This window comes from Dermacentor variabilis, chromosome 2 (assembly GCF_050947875.1).
Source record: "Dermacentor variabilis isolate Ectoservices chromosome 2, ASM5094787v1, whole genome shotgun sequence".
Taxonomy (NCBI): domain Eukaryota; kingdom Metazoa; phylum Arthropoda; class Arachnida; order Ixodida; family Ixodidae; genus Dermacentor; species Dermacentor variabilis.
This window is the reverse complement of record NC_134569.1, coordinates 87027362-87041397: the sequence shown is the minus strand read 5'-3', so window position 1 is coordinate 87041397 and position 14036 is coordinate 87027362. Positions and strand designations below refer to the sequence as shown.

The 14036-nt window shown below is 46.1% G+C and overlaps 1 protein-coding gene across 1 annotated transcript in view; it reads left to right on the top strand.

The window, feature by feature from the left end:
• Positions 1-5364: 5364 nt before the first annotated feature.
• Positions 5365-14036, top strand: part of LOC142572238 (roundabout homolog 3-like) — a 271702-nt gene continuing 263030 nt past the window's right edge. The window contains exon 1 of the mRNA XM_075681210.1: positions 5365-5925. Within this exon, the coding sequence (XP_075537325.1) occupies positions 5829-5925 (97 nt within the window). The 5' untranslated portion in view covers positions 5365-5828. The remainder of the gene's footprint in view (positions 5926-14036) is intronic.

Below are 14036 nucleotides of genomic sequence, written 5' to 3'. Positions count from 1 at the left end.
AATTTGAGAAAGTATCTTATTCGTGTCGAGTGGTTTATTACTGTCATACTAGCTCCCATCTGATGCGTGTGGAACACGCTCAGCTGGCGTTTTTGTCATTATGAAGGAGTTACGAATTACGAATTTTAAACATTACGGATTTTGGTGCTGTGCTGGATTAGGTCAGACTCTTTGTCGGCGCCTTACCGTTACATTTGTTTTCGCGCAAACCGCTCGTTATCGCGTAGCACACTCAAATAAGTGTTCATTTGGCTAGACGATGACCGCGCGTCGGCAAAGCTATCTGCCGAACTTGGCTAAACAATCCATGAGCTTTCATTCTGAGGTCACTAGATGATTGGGATCCTTCGCAGGTCCGTTCAATTGACGTTGGTCTGCTCCAGAACCCCTGCAAGTTGCACCTCGCTCCTCTAAGAGGCGTGATGTGAGCCCAGTGGGCTTCTGCATGAACAACATTTGCTTTCCCTTCCCCCAGTGTAGGGTAGCAAACAGGACGCTCGTCTGGTTGACCTCCCTGCCTTTCCTCTCTTTGCTATCTCTCTCTCTTTGCACTGCAATGGACGCGCTTTAAATCATATATCCGCGACCTCAAGGAGGTGCAAAGTTATTCTAACCCATTTCTTTCGCAATTACCGCTAAATGACCTCTGAATTTTTAGTATTATTGTTTATTCCTCTTTAGTTGTCAGGCAGCATAATGTGGCAACAAAATAATATGTAAGCATGGATGTCCGTGTTCAGTATGTACGGCAACGCTGAGCTACAAAATGCACTATCCATGGGCCATCACTCATGGTCACGAGGGTGGTCAGTTTCTAACTTCCCTTCCCTAAGTACATTTTCACACAGAATCGTCGCAGGGCATGTGAAAAGTAGATGACTGGTTGAATTTTAATTCTACAGTGAAATTTTCTTTGTGAAGTTTCGTATATTGTAGAAGAACGGGCATAAGCAAAACAAAACAAAAGTTTGGCGAATGTGGCGCCATGTGGTGTCTAAAGCGTTCACGGTTCACACCTTTCTTTTCTGTGCCAAAATTTTCCAAGCGAGTACCATCCATTGCCAGCATACCTAGCGTGTCTATGCTGAGATATCTTTTACGGTCTTCAGACGCCAAAAAATCAGCGAACGATCGTGAGTTCGTTGTTCAGTTGCCTAACAATTTGACCGGTCGATCTGTTTTTAATACTTCTGTGTTATCTATATCTATGCTGCCCATGTTATATGTTTTTACTAATGTATGCACTCACTCCTGCTATGTCCGCACTACGAGACAGCAGTATTCTTAAATAAATAAAATTGGACGGGCTAGCCATGCTGCTGCGCGCAGCTTGATCTTCCACTTAGATGATAGCAACCCAAATTTAATAAGCAATGTAATGGCGATGAACTGCAGCGATAGAGCAGCCATCAGGACAAATGAATCCGAAGCAGGGAGCCACAAAAGCTTGCGTGTTTGGGAACGCTATTTATAGAGCGTAACCAAACGCTGCGTACGTTAAACTCCGTTATGCATGGCGCACGCAGGCGGCAGAAGCCTGATAATGCATTTGCGGTGAAGAGAACTCGATTTCTTTTAAGGGTTAAAACCTCAACGTTTGCTTTCAGGCATCATTTTAAAACCGTGGAGATAACTTATTTTAATAGTACTTCTGCGCAATACGTAACGGTAGCTCACGCTCGCCTCTTCGCTAATCTATAGCTTCGCAGTGGTCAAAACAGCGGGGCCACACTTTATGCTGGCAGTTGCGTGCGTGCACAAGTCATTATCCGGTAACTATTTTTTATTGCAGTAAAAATAAACAGAGGGGTCGCTGCCACCGTTTTCTGGCAATAGTTATCCCGCTAGACATTGTGGCCATGCGTTGAAAGTGCAATTGTTTGGGATTGCGACCGGGTACGTTGGCGGCACGTTGTTTGAAGTATTGAAAACAGTGACCTGCATAGAGCTAGTTCTATGTTCTGCGTCGCACTGCTTTGATCTTACTATTTACTATCTTGATCGTACAGCTTTACGGCTACCAAATGTTTTCGTCGTTCACTGCAGGATTCCGAAGCAACCGGATCGTAAATTATGCCGAGAAAAACAGCAGCGCTGCATGCGCGGTGCGATACTAAGCACATGAACTATTTTCTAGCCTGAATTTCAATTCGTTGCCCTCATGAAGAGATATATGCGTGAATAGCAGGCTTTCAACGATTGTTTAGAGCTTGTGCTTGCTGTAGGTGGCGGTAGTTCATGTCCAGAATACCCATGAGGCTTCTTCTAAATCTCTGGCAAAAGAAAAGTTTAGAAAGAAAAGTGCACAGAAAGAAGTGACGATACAACCATTCAAGCTGACGATTGATAAAATAGGGGTAGAGACAAGGAAGTTCTAGGCACGGGGAAAAAATTCACAACCACAAACAATAAAGATTTAAGGCACATGACCTCAAAGCTACCAGAAAAATAAAGTTTGCCGGCTCGGCAAACTTTATTTTCCGCTCCCACGTTGGGACTCCCAAGTTGGCTCGTGAACAGGCTCTTCGTCGTAGGGCCTGCCCTCACGCGCAAAAAGAAAAAGAAAGAAGAAGAAAGAACAACGTAAGAACCGCAAAGAAAGGCACTCCTAAAGCATGCTCACCACGCGAAGCACGCAAAAGTGAAAATGAGGTAAAAGAATGGTGAAACAAAAGATTTACAATATAGACTGTTTGCCAAGTTTGACTTGCACGATGTAACACTGGGTATAACTAACACAGCTTCGCTGTTCGGCCATCTTCGCAGACTGGAAGGGGCGGTGACTTTTTTTCGTGCTCGTACAAAAGAAAAGCATCGCCGCAGAACATGTCACTTGTACACCGAGTCTAGTGCGGAACCTGTGCACAAGTACATCCTTGTACCACCAATAAGCAATCGTTCGCCCACTACTTCCCGACCATATTCTACCTCAGCGTTCCTTGCGAAGACGTACGCTGTCATTAGACAGAACTCCTCCGTGTTCTTTTTCTGTCAGGACCCACGCAAGCCGTTAGATTATATACGTATGCGAAATTCCGGCTGCAAATTTGCCTTTTTCCAGCAAGCACAGGACGAACGCGGCACGCGAGTCCATCGATTACTCGTATTATAGTCTACGATGGGAAAACCCATGGTTGCATCAGACTTTTTCATCGTGTCTTCGAATCCAGTCGTCCTAGTTTCTGCGCCCTTCTGCACTGCTGCAGAAGGCTTCTGCCTGCGTGCGGCACTTTCCACTCGTCTATGGCAATGCGCTGAGGAGGCGAAACCCGTGCCCACCTTGGCGTGCCACGACGTCGTAAAGTCCAGCTAAGCCGCTGTCGGCCCCGGCACTTCAGGGGGTACGGCTAAACGAGCAATAAGAACACGCAAGAAACGCAACCTTAGACTGGTTAGAGAGGAACAGAGCAAAAATCATAAAGTGGGGTGATATGAGAAAGAGGGACAATCGAAGACACTATGCCTAGTGATAACGACGCACGGGCGCTGCGCTGCTGAATTCGTAGCCGCAGGGTTCGATCCTGGTCGCGGTGGCTGCAAGCCAAGAACGCTCGTGTACCGTGTATTGCGTGCCCGATAAGGAACGCCAGGTGGTGAAAACTAATTCGGAGCCCCCAACTAGTGCGTGCCTCATAATCACATCGTGGTTTTCACGCTTAAAATCCCAGATTTTTTTTTTTCGATGCACGGGGTGGAGTCACCAAAGGTGCCCTGCAGAGGCTTCGAGAAATCGCCACAGGCGAATGTCAGGCTGGGCACCTGCGACTCGTGTACAAAATGCAGAATGTGGGAAATGTTACTAACAGTTTAAGGTGCAATTGCTGATGTTCAAAATAATATAGCGCTTTTTCTCGCACATCAGTGTCGTCCCGCGTGCTCCAAATTTGCATCTTTGAAAGGCTCGCGTTCAGGATACCGGGCCGAGAGAATGATTCGCGACAGTTTACAAAAAAAAAAAGCGTCGGAAGCTCAGCGACTGGTCACCTCAAGCGAGCTAGAAAAGGAGAACGCAAAGCCCGAGACATAGCGTTGGCAGTCTGCTGTACTTAATTCTTGTAGGAATGCGTACGCATATAGAAGTATGAGAGGGGCGGATAGAGCTCCGTTACTCTAGAGTATTCTACTGTTATCATAGGGAGTAATCTAGGAAGTATTTTGACGCAGGAACAATTCCCTCACAACGGACATAGAGGTGGGATGGAATAACCGGTTAGGAAAGAGTTATCAGTATTATCGCTAGCTTTATCCAACGTATTGTGCGCTATGCAGGAACTGAATACAATGACATTCTCGGTTGGCTATACCTATTTCATGCAGCGTGTGGTTATTTCGATTACAGAGGAAAAATAAGGTGTTCAAGGATGACAGATGCGTGTATGGACCTATCTTGTGTTCGTTATTTGCAAATCTCTTACAAATAGCGCTCAGAATTTTTTGATGTATGTCTTTCCACTTCTTAGTTTCACACACTGATTGGTTCGACATTGCGACTTACAGTTGTGACATATTTGAACCTGGAGGTGGCAAATTAAGACTCGCCTATGTCTGATCGCAGTTTATGCGTATAACAATAATTAGCAATATTCTTGAAGATGGGGATTGTAGCGCTTCCAGAGCTATCGTTGAACAACCTTGAATTGGGAGCGCTATTCCTAATGAAATAGATATAGTAGCGCCAAATCCTTCGCAATTATTATTTAATGAGCTGGAATTGTCCTGTTAGCGTCAAACACATATTAGTTCTACATCCTTAAGATCTGTTTGGTACAGGCGGAAAACTCAAATAAGAATGAAGGATAGGAAGTAGAAAGAGAGCGAAAGACATCTCTTTACCTAAATCTGGTGAGATTAAGTGCAGTAGTTGAGTTAACATGCTACCGCAGGTTTCTAAAAAAATTATTAAAGACCACAAAAACTCACGGAAGGCGAAAGGAGGCATGCGTATTGAAAATTTAACCGCTAATTGAATCATGTTTCTTATCCAATTCAGACACAACCGCTCACTAATTGAAGGCTCCTAGCCTATGGTGAAGTAAAGTTCGCTTATTTCATGTCTGTGTTTGTCACTGAATTCTAGTAGCCCCCTGTCACCCCCCCCCCCACCCACCCACGCTGCTTTCTATAGTACTTGCATAAAAGTATGAAATCTGCCGTTTTCCTCATCTCAGGAGCGAGCGAATCAGCAATGCCGGCTTCGGCGAACAGCACGCGCTTGTGCGGTGGCGTCCCCTGGCGGCCGAAGTCGACCGTTCTAGCGGGCGAGAGAGAGAAAGAAGCAGAGTTGCGAGGGCGAGGGCGAAGCCGGTCGAAGACGCGCTTTGCAGGGCACGGCTTCGCTTCCACTTGTTGACGGGTGGCCGCCGGTGCGAGATGTGGCCCTTCCCGAATCTCGCCGCTTCGACCTCGCCGCCGCCGTCCCCTTCGACGACGCTCGTCGGCACCGGAGCGACGCCGTCGCCTCAGCTGCTCCAAACTTCCTCGCCACTCCAAACTGCGCTCCCTTCATACTGAGAGAGAAGAAAGACAAACACAGCGTTGCGCCCCACCCCCTTCCCTTCGACTAGCTTTCCCACCGCTGTGCGCGTCCCTGGGTGCGTGCTCGTGCGGACCTCAGTTTTGGGAGTTTCGCTTTCGGGTTCTCGCCCGGTCACGAGTAACAGTGCGCGCGTGGTCGACGTTCTCAACTGTGTGTGCAGCTCCCTGAGCGGACGTTTCTTTTCCCATTTTCTCTTCTCTTCTTTCGGCAAAAGGGCGCTCTGTTACTGCGTGATAGCTTTTATTATTCTTTTTTTATCGTGCTCCCGACCAACACACTGGATACCGCTGCAATGTGTGATACGAGAAACCGCTGGCGGGCCTGGATTCTGGGCTCCGCGCTCTGTGTCCTCCTGCTGCGCGGACCTCGGCCCGGGATAGCCTACGAAGGTGAGCGCCAGTCTAATTCTTCCACTCTCTCTAGTTGCGCGTCTTTCATAAGCGACCGCTTTCGTAAGCTTCTTCGAGACCGAAACGAACGTCCTCCAAGTTTGTTTCCTTAGGCGCGCTTAAACTCTTCGCCAAAGAAGTGATGCAGAGAAGTCATCTGCAATAGCAGTTGCGCTGTCACGGATCGTCTAGAGTAGTACACAAAAACTCTTTTCCTTTCCTCCAAACTAGAGACATGGAGACTGCTGGGGAAAGAGGAGTACATCAGCACGGCCCTTGTCTCAAATCATTCATTCTTCTGTAAAATCAAGAATGGGGCTGACAGATGGAGTAGCACACTGTGGTACAAATGTTATAAGGCAATGTCTGGGAAAATATAGATAAGGTGCGTTGATTGAACTCAGGCTCGCGAGGAAAATTAAGCAGATTAGATAAACTTGCTTGTGTTTAAGTAAAAATTGGCTAATGTCATTACTAGCATATTTAACTGGCCAATTGGGAACGCTCTGGCAATTCATAGAAAATCACGAAAGTCAGCATTAAGGCTGTATTACGGTAATAAGTGGGGTACAACACTCATAAACTGGCTTTGCCACGGCCGCCGAAGCGGTGTTGCTACACATAATAAAAAAAATGTAGTACATATTGCTAAAAATATTTGATTGTTTATGCTTTATAACAAATATATCAAACGAAATTTCTGCCGGCGCGGGTCCGGTGCCAGTTGTAGATTTCGCAGAAGGCAGTAGAAAATTATAAAAAATTTGTAGATTTTGCTATAGTTTTCCGGTAAGACGTCGAAAAATAAGTTTAATGGGAATCTAATTATCACTTAATCCCTAAAAAGATGAAAAAAGTCGTAGAGAGAGAAAACAGTGAGAGGTAAGGCATGGAGGGCAACCAGACGATCGTCTGGTTTGCTACCCTACACGGCGGGTAAGGGAAAAGGGGAATAGAAAAAGGAAGAGACTGAACACTCAGTGCACGTGGGAGGACGCACTGGGACACCAGCATAAGCGGTCTCTAAAACTGACGCATTTCAATAGAAAAAGGACACAGCGCAATAAAGACAGGGACACGAGAGAGCGACACGCGCACGCCGCTGACTTAGAACAGTTTATTAATGAAGCCATAAAGGAATAAATATATAGGCTGCTACCATGTGCAATGTTGAATGGCCGGCAGAAAACCTCGAGCATCATTTGCAATGCTGATAATGATAGCCGCACGCCTACAGAGCACGCGGAACGCCTGCCATTTAAACCCTGTCAAGATACGCCATTTCACGAGGTAAAAGTGCAATCGAAGGAGATCTAACGCATGCTTAAATGACCGTCTCAGGGAGCACCCTAACAATATGTGCAACACGGTACAGAGCCATCTTGGTATTCATTGCCGCGACCACGGGTGTAAGCCCTACTTGGAAGAAATCGAAGGGCTGGCTAAACATAGTTTGCAGCTGACATGTGAAATCATTGAGGCAGATTTCATTGGGAAGTTTGACAGCTGGTACGTCAGTTCTCCTTCGATTGCACTTTCATCTCGAGAAATGGCGTATCTTGACAGGGTTCGAATGGCAAACATTCCGTGGGCTCTGTACGCATGTGGCTATCATTATCAGCAATGCAAATAATGCTCCAGGTTTTCCGCCGATCATTCACACATTGGACATGGTAGCAGCCTATATATTTGTGCATTCATTGCTTCATGAAGAAACTGTTCTAAGTCAGCGCTTTACGCTTGTCGTTCTCTCGTGTCCCTGTCTTATTCGCGCTGTATCCTTTCTCCAATGAATCACCAACACGCCCAAGCTTCCACGCTAAGGTACATTTCATGTACCGCACTGGCGCACGAATCGAAAGAAATCAGTAGAAATACCGATAAATGAGTAGCTGTGGCAAGACTGAAATGCAGCTTGCACTAAAGCTTAGTTGATGTCTCACGTGTCATCAGTAGAGCTACAAATTTAATATTTCATGATAAATAGCTGTGCCTGAAGTTGTTTAATAAGACTGCCTACGAGTTTGGGTCAGTACTTCACGCTTAATAGCTATTTCCAGCAGAACTCTCGTGTAGATTAAGTAGTTGTTACGAGAACGGTCATCGAGCCAAATATTTCAGGTAGATTTCATTATTATTTTTTTGGTAACGCTTTCTACTCAGCAGTTCTTTACATTTGCCAATTATATTAACATCTTTTTCTGTCTACTACACATCGATGTATGCAGCAGCTTAATTGATCCGCAGTTCGTATTAACAAATACTGAATATTCGAACAGCATAAGAAAAATTTGGGAGGGAGTTTCGCGCGAGTGCTAAGAATTCCGCTTGATTTAACGAACCAGTGCGATTATAAATGCAGTTATATAATTTTGTGTTACTATACAGGCTTCGTGTAGATTATTCAACAGAATATGAACCGAAATGAGTGTCCGATGTGTTTGCTAGGTTCAGTCACGCCAAAAATCAGCACTATGGCGAAAGCAAGGCAAAATTCACCAAACTGTACGGTAATGAAAAAGAAATAAATACCGGAGGCCAAGGTAATAAAGCGGCGTTGTCTTTTAACGCGTGTGCTTTATCTACCTACTTCAATCCATCTATCTCGCTTTTCTTTTAACTGTTTCTGTCAGCAATGATTTCATACATCGAGTTTCACATGGGATGCTTTGCTCTAAAATTGCACAGCAGTTGAGATGATGTGTACATATATATTCAGATCTGAAATTCTTGCTTTAGAATTCTCTGCAAAGAAAGAAAAAGTTTTTTTTTTTCTGCCCACTTTCTGGAAGAGGAGTCAACAGAAGCAATATTCGTTTCGTAAACTCCATTTGAAGCTCTTCAAATTTAAAGTACGTTGATCTTAAATGCGCGTAGAAATTGCACGCAGTGAAGTGAACCATTTCTTTCATGAATACCTCATCACCCTCTTTTGGCGCTGACGGTACTCAATCATGCCAAGACATGCCAAGTTGCAATCACTTGGATGTGGGGCCCCTAGCAAAATCTTGGGCGCAGAGCTTCGTGTTAAACTTGTTCTGAAAGAAGCACTTTGCTGGCGATAAGCCCCGATACGTTGTTTCTTACATTTCTGTGATCCCTGTCTCTCAGTCTGTATCATCGCCCACTGACAGTGACGAGCAGTGAGGCGAAGCTCAAACACTAGCAGGTCTTTTCACATAGCATTTTGTTCAGTTTCGTTTATTGTGTGGTAAGACACCATTCAGAGTTTTCTTTTTACATCATTGCTGTAACTTTGCCGTTCGTTCTTGTGTATTAAAGTGCGACACTGCAAATTTACATGCAAACAAAAAAAATACTGCTATACCTCACGTAACGTTAACGGCACAACGACTCCGACCCCTTAAGTTGTGTCATAGGATGTGTGCTAGCTCAGGCTAAATGAACGCTGACTGCCATATAGAGTGGCGCTCAGTTCTCCATAATTCAAATAAGGATCAATTTCCGCATAAATCCGGCATAGATTACGTACAACTCTTCATTTCCCATCATTGTTTTAAGCATATGGAATGGTTATGACCAACTTTAACCACTGTATCATATTACAAACCGATTCTTTTGGAACGAGTGAAATATAAAGTGTCTCGGCTACTTCATCTCGGTCTCTTTTCAATTGAAAAAAAATTATCAGTGATAAATTAAATAAATAAAATTAGGTTATTAGTTAAGGTAATCATAACAAAGATGATAATGTATCCACGTAGGTTTTCATCACCATGTGGACAAACGCGAGTACTAAATTTCAACAAATGGCTTTAGCGCTTCAGTATATTGGCTTGCTATTAAGGCCGAATCTCAATGCTTATCTCGAATACTATTGCATGCGCTAGGCGAATCAAAGTTGCTAGGCGGGCCGCGAACGTGCTCGCTTACTTTCAACTGGTTTACGAGTGCATCGCTTCATAGCGTTTGGAAAACGCTCTACGCGGTCAGCGGTGGCAGGTCGCTGCGAGGTGGTGCGTTTACACATAACCATCGCGATCGGAGTTACGCACGCGGCACGAGAAGAAGCGGAAACAGACGATGAACAGAGACCGACCGACCGACGGGCGAAGCTCGCAGAGCCATGTCCTTCCGGCACGCACGCTCGTCTTAATGCACCCTGTATACGTATCTATCGCGGCCAATTGGCCAAACGACCGCCAGACAGGGCCGCGAAAACCGCACAGGAAACCGCCTCGCGACGCGCCATACCACATAAACCGCGCCGCGTCGATCGGAGGCCTCAAACAAAGGGGTGCCTTCCTCGAGCGCTCGCCATCCGCGTTCGGGAAACGGGCTCCTTCCAGTGTCGAAGCCGCCGTCACTGCCACCAGTCACGTCAGGGGCAACCCATTACAAGGCGCGGACGTGCGTGGCGCATTTCCCACACGAGCCGCGTGCACGCTTCGCTGGGCTTCCCGAGGAGGGGGGACTCCACTGTAATGCTTGTCTCCCCGTGCTTTATTTTATTCCAATACGTATCTAGCACTTATTGCGTTTCTTTTTTTCCCCCTCTTCTTTTCTTTGACTTCCTTCGCCATTTGTTCTTTCGTATGCGCCGCGTCGCTATATAGCGTCAAGGGCGGTAGTTTTACTACCCGTTGCAACCGGTGACGCTCGCCGACAACGCACGACCGCTCAGATTACTCGACGCGACTGCGCCGCGCGACGATACACTGCTCGTATAAACGGGCGCGTCAGATAAGAGGATCGTCGGAATACTTTTGTTGGCGCGCCCGCGAGTCATGCGCAGCGTGAAATGCAATATATAAGCTGGCGGCGTTTGAAGGATTAATTGCACTTTGCGAACGTCTTATCTGGCGGCGCGGTTCACCTGGGGAATTAAAATGTGTCGCGCGACTGGGCCACGTAACATCCACGTTGCGTAACTTAATCAGTGGAGCTACGACGCATGACAGATTAATGGTTCTAACAGCGAAAGAGGGCGCATCCTTATTATAGTCTTTGTTTTGTTTTGGCTAAAATGGGGGGGGGGGGGGGGGAGGAGTGGCTCGAAGTCTGTGCGCCTAAGCATTCAAAGTTCAATGCTTCTGGGATCTCGTGAACAACTTGTCTTAGAGATAAGACAGTTATACCACACAAGAAAGCAACAGGGATGCGATATACTTTATTTGAGGCTGCTGGAACAATGTGATGTCAGTGGAAGTGATCGCGCCGACGAATCCGCCTAATCTGTGCCCGACATTGACAGATGCGTTTAAATTCCGCTCGAGAGAACAGACGCGGCCGCTGCACTTCGCACAGGATTGTACGCCGGCCTTGTAAAACTGAAGGAGTTTGCAAGAATAGTCATTTACATTCACTAGGTCCCGACTAATAATCCATCTACTACCGAGGCTATACCAAGGTGTGAAGAAACTGTGCTGTACAGAGCTTGGTGTCGCGTTTACGTAGTCATACTGCCTTATAACCGGATGGGCCGACATCTCTACTCGCGATACCTGCGGCTGCGATGGGACAATCGCACATCATCTGTGTGATTGTCATGTCTTTTGCATATTTTCGTGCCCCACGTTTTAGTAGGAAGGAATATGCAACCCACCGCGTTAGAAACACTGGACAGCTGGCCCCTGTCGGAGCTCAATATAACCAGTAGTAGCGGATTGGTCGCAGAGGACGCGTGCGCCAGATGCCGCCGAAATGCCAGTTCATTCCATGCAGTATACGAGCCTGCAACATGGGCTGTGATAGGGAAGTGGGCCTCATGAGAATTTTGTGCACAGTTTCGCAACTCATCGGGATGGCTTCCTATCTATTTATATGCACTTTTTCTCTGTCCTGGGTGGGAAAGCGTACTTATATTTCTGGTCACCCTTTCTGCCTTTGTTTCGTTTCGCATCATCTCTATTCCCCCTTTTTTTTCCTCTCTTCTTTCTTTCTGTGCAATGAAAGTGCGTCGAAATACCTTAAACCGACATTTGCATTTTTACATTCGCGCCTTGTTAAGTCGCCCATTTTTATAGCCTTTTCAGGCCGGTCAATATGTGGCCGGTCAATATGTGGTCAATATTTTTGGATGAACAACACACTTGCAGTGAAACCGAGTGTATAATTGTTGTGTAAATTATGGACTTCCTAAGAAGCCAACTCAAGAAGCATATATTAAAAGTTACAGCCAAAACTCGTCATTGTAAGGACCATTACAAGTTTCCTTCAAACAACCCACTCAGTGTGTTTTATTTGACCCAAGTTTGTGCTATTCTGTGCTTGACTCGATGTGTGTTCCTGTGAACTTATTCCGCGTTTTCTTCTGCGCCTTGATTTTAGTGATGTTACTTTGCTTTAGGATTGAGTGAACTTCACTTGGCTTTAGGATTAAGTGTCTCTTTGATTGACATATGATTTGACTTCAAGTTCGAGCGTGTTTTATGTGACTTCTTCCTGCCTGCGGCCTTCATTAATTCCAATTTTATTAATTGACGAGTAGCAGGTGAAAATTAAAGGTCCAGACATCTTTCAAATACCACATAATAAAAAAACACCTATACCTCCTCTATCCATTGTAAGGTGCAGCCTCCGCTGAAGAAAACGGTTTCAGAGCCCATCGCGGCTCTTCCCTTGCGGGCAGCTCCCGCGGAATTCCAGATGCAAAGAGTGCGGACAAAAAGGGAGCGCGGGGAGTGTGAGGTTTGAATTCAAGGCGAGAAGCTCGCCTTAAGGCGCAATGAATGACGCCCTAAAAGAGCGACGCTTGGCGCGCCGCTCCTTCTGTGTGGTTTGTCTGGGAGCAGTGTCACGCGCAGCTGTGTTTGGAATGCGCCGGCTCCGATGTTTGCGGATGGCCGCAGAGCAGTCTTCGCTCTCCAGTCGCGGCAGGCGTGAAGAAGAGGGTAGGATGGAAAGGTTGTGGCGTGCGGGGGAGGGCTGCCTCCAGACAGGGTTTGCGTGCGTCTCTTTTCCTTTACAAGAAGCTCTTGTGGCGCCCGAGTTGCCAGGCACTCTGGAGCTCGAACTGAGGTTCGCGGTGCGACTACAGACCTTGCAAGACTAACCGGAATTCTGAGTCGCATTAAGGGGAGTCTTGAGGCGGAAACCTTTCTGCCACCTCTGATTACGTGCGTTGATACCCCTGCAGCATCCCGAGTTGTAACGCATAACTGTGGAACAGGACTGTTGGGTGGCAGGGGGGAGGGTGTGGGGGTTGAGGAAAGGTAATTTGCTCTTTGGAATGCGCTTCGTTGGGGATCGTGCGCTACCTTTCTCAACACCCCTTACGTATTTTTTTTATCCCTCTCTTGCCCTACACCTACTCTTTCCTCCCCAAGTGTACGGTAGCAAAGTGGATAGTCTGGTTAACCTCCTTGTCTTCCTCCTTTCCTTCTCTCTCTCTTTCTTTTTCGCTCTGGATTATGTGAGGTAGAATCAGCAGGAATAAATCGCTGCATGCACAGATTTCACCGTGTTTCGTGCAGTGTTTTGCGCAGGTGCAGAACAATACGCTTCGTTTAATGCCATGCCAAAAGGGCTGATAACATACCTTGACTGACGCGAGACACTAAGAGCTATATGAGCTATAGCTTCGTAATTTCTCTCCTAATACAGCGCGGACATTAACACAATTTCACACCTATTATCGCAGCCCTTTAGAAAATCCTGGTTTCTCGCGGTGCCTGCGTATAACCTTGTCTTACATAATCTTGCATTACTGTCTACGACACTGCACTGTCGATCATCCCGAATAGCGATGTCTTACACGATTCAATTTACTTAGTAGTGATAACTCGTCAAGAACGTAAATATACACTGACAGAGATTAGGATACTGGGTTCATGCACCGTTGTTCCTGCAGTGTAAATCCGCATTCTAAGTTACTAAAGCTAAGTAATATATACATCAGCTTGTTTTACCAGCTTGTTTTAATAAACATCAGCTTGTTTTACCAAGACAGACCTAAAATAAACATGAGACTAACGTATTCACCATTTCGCGTATATTAAGATGCAATATCGCTCTTACACAGCCAGAACTAATGGCTAACTGCTACTGCGAAACAACTGCTATCTAAACCTTAACTGCAATACACATGTGCCGGACTGTTCTACGTACACCTCACTACACCACTTTCCCCTTGAAATCCCCTTCGTCCA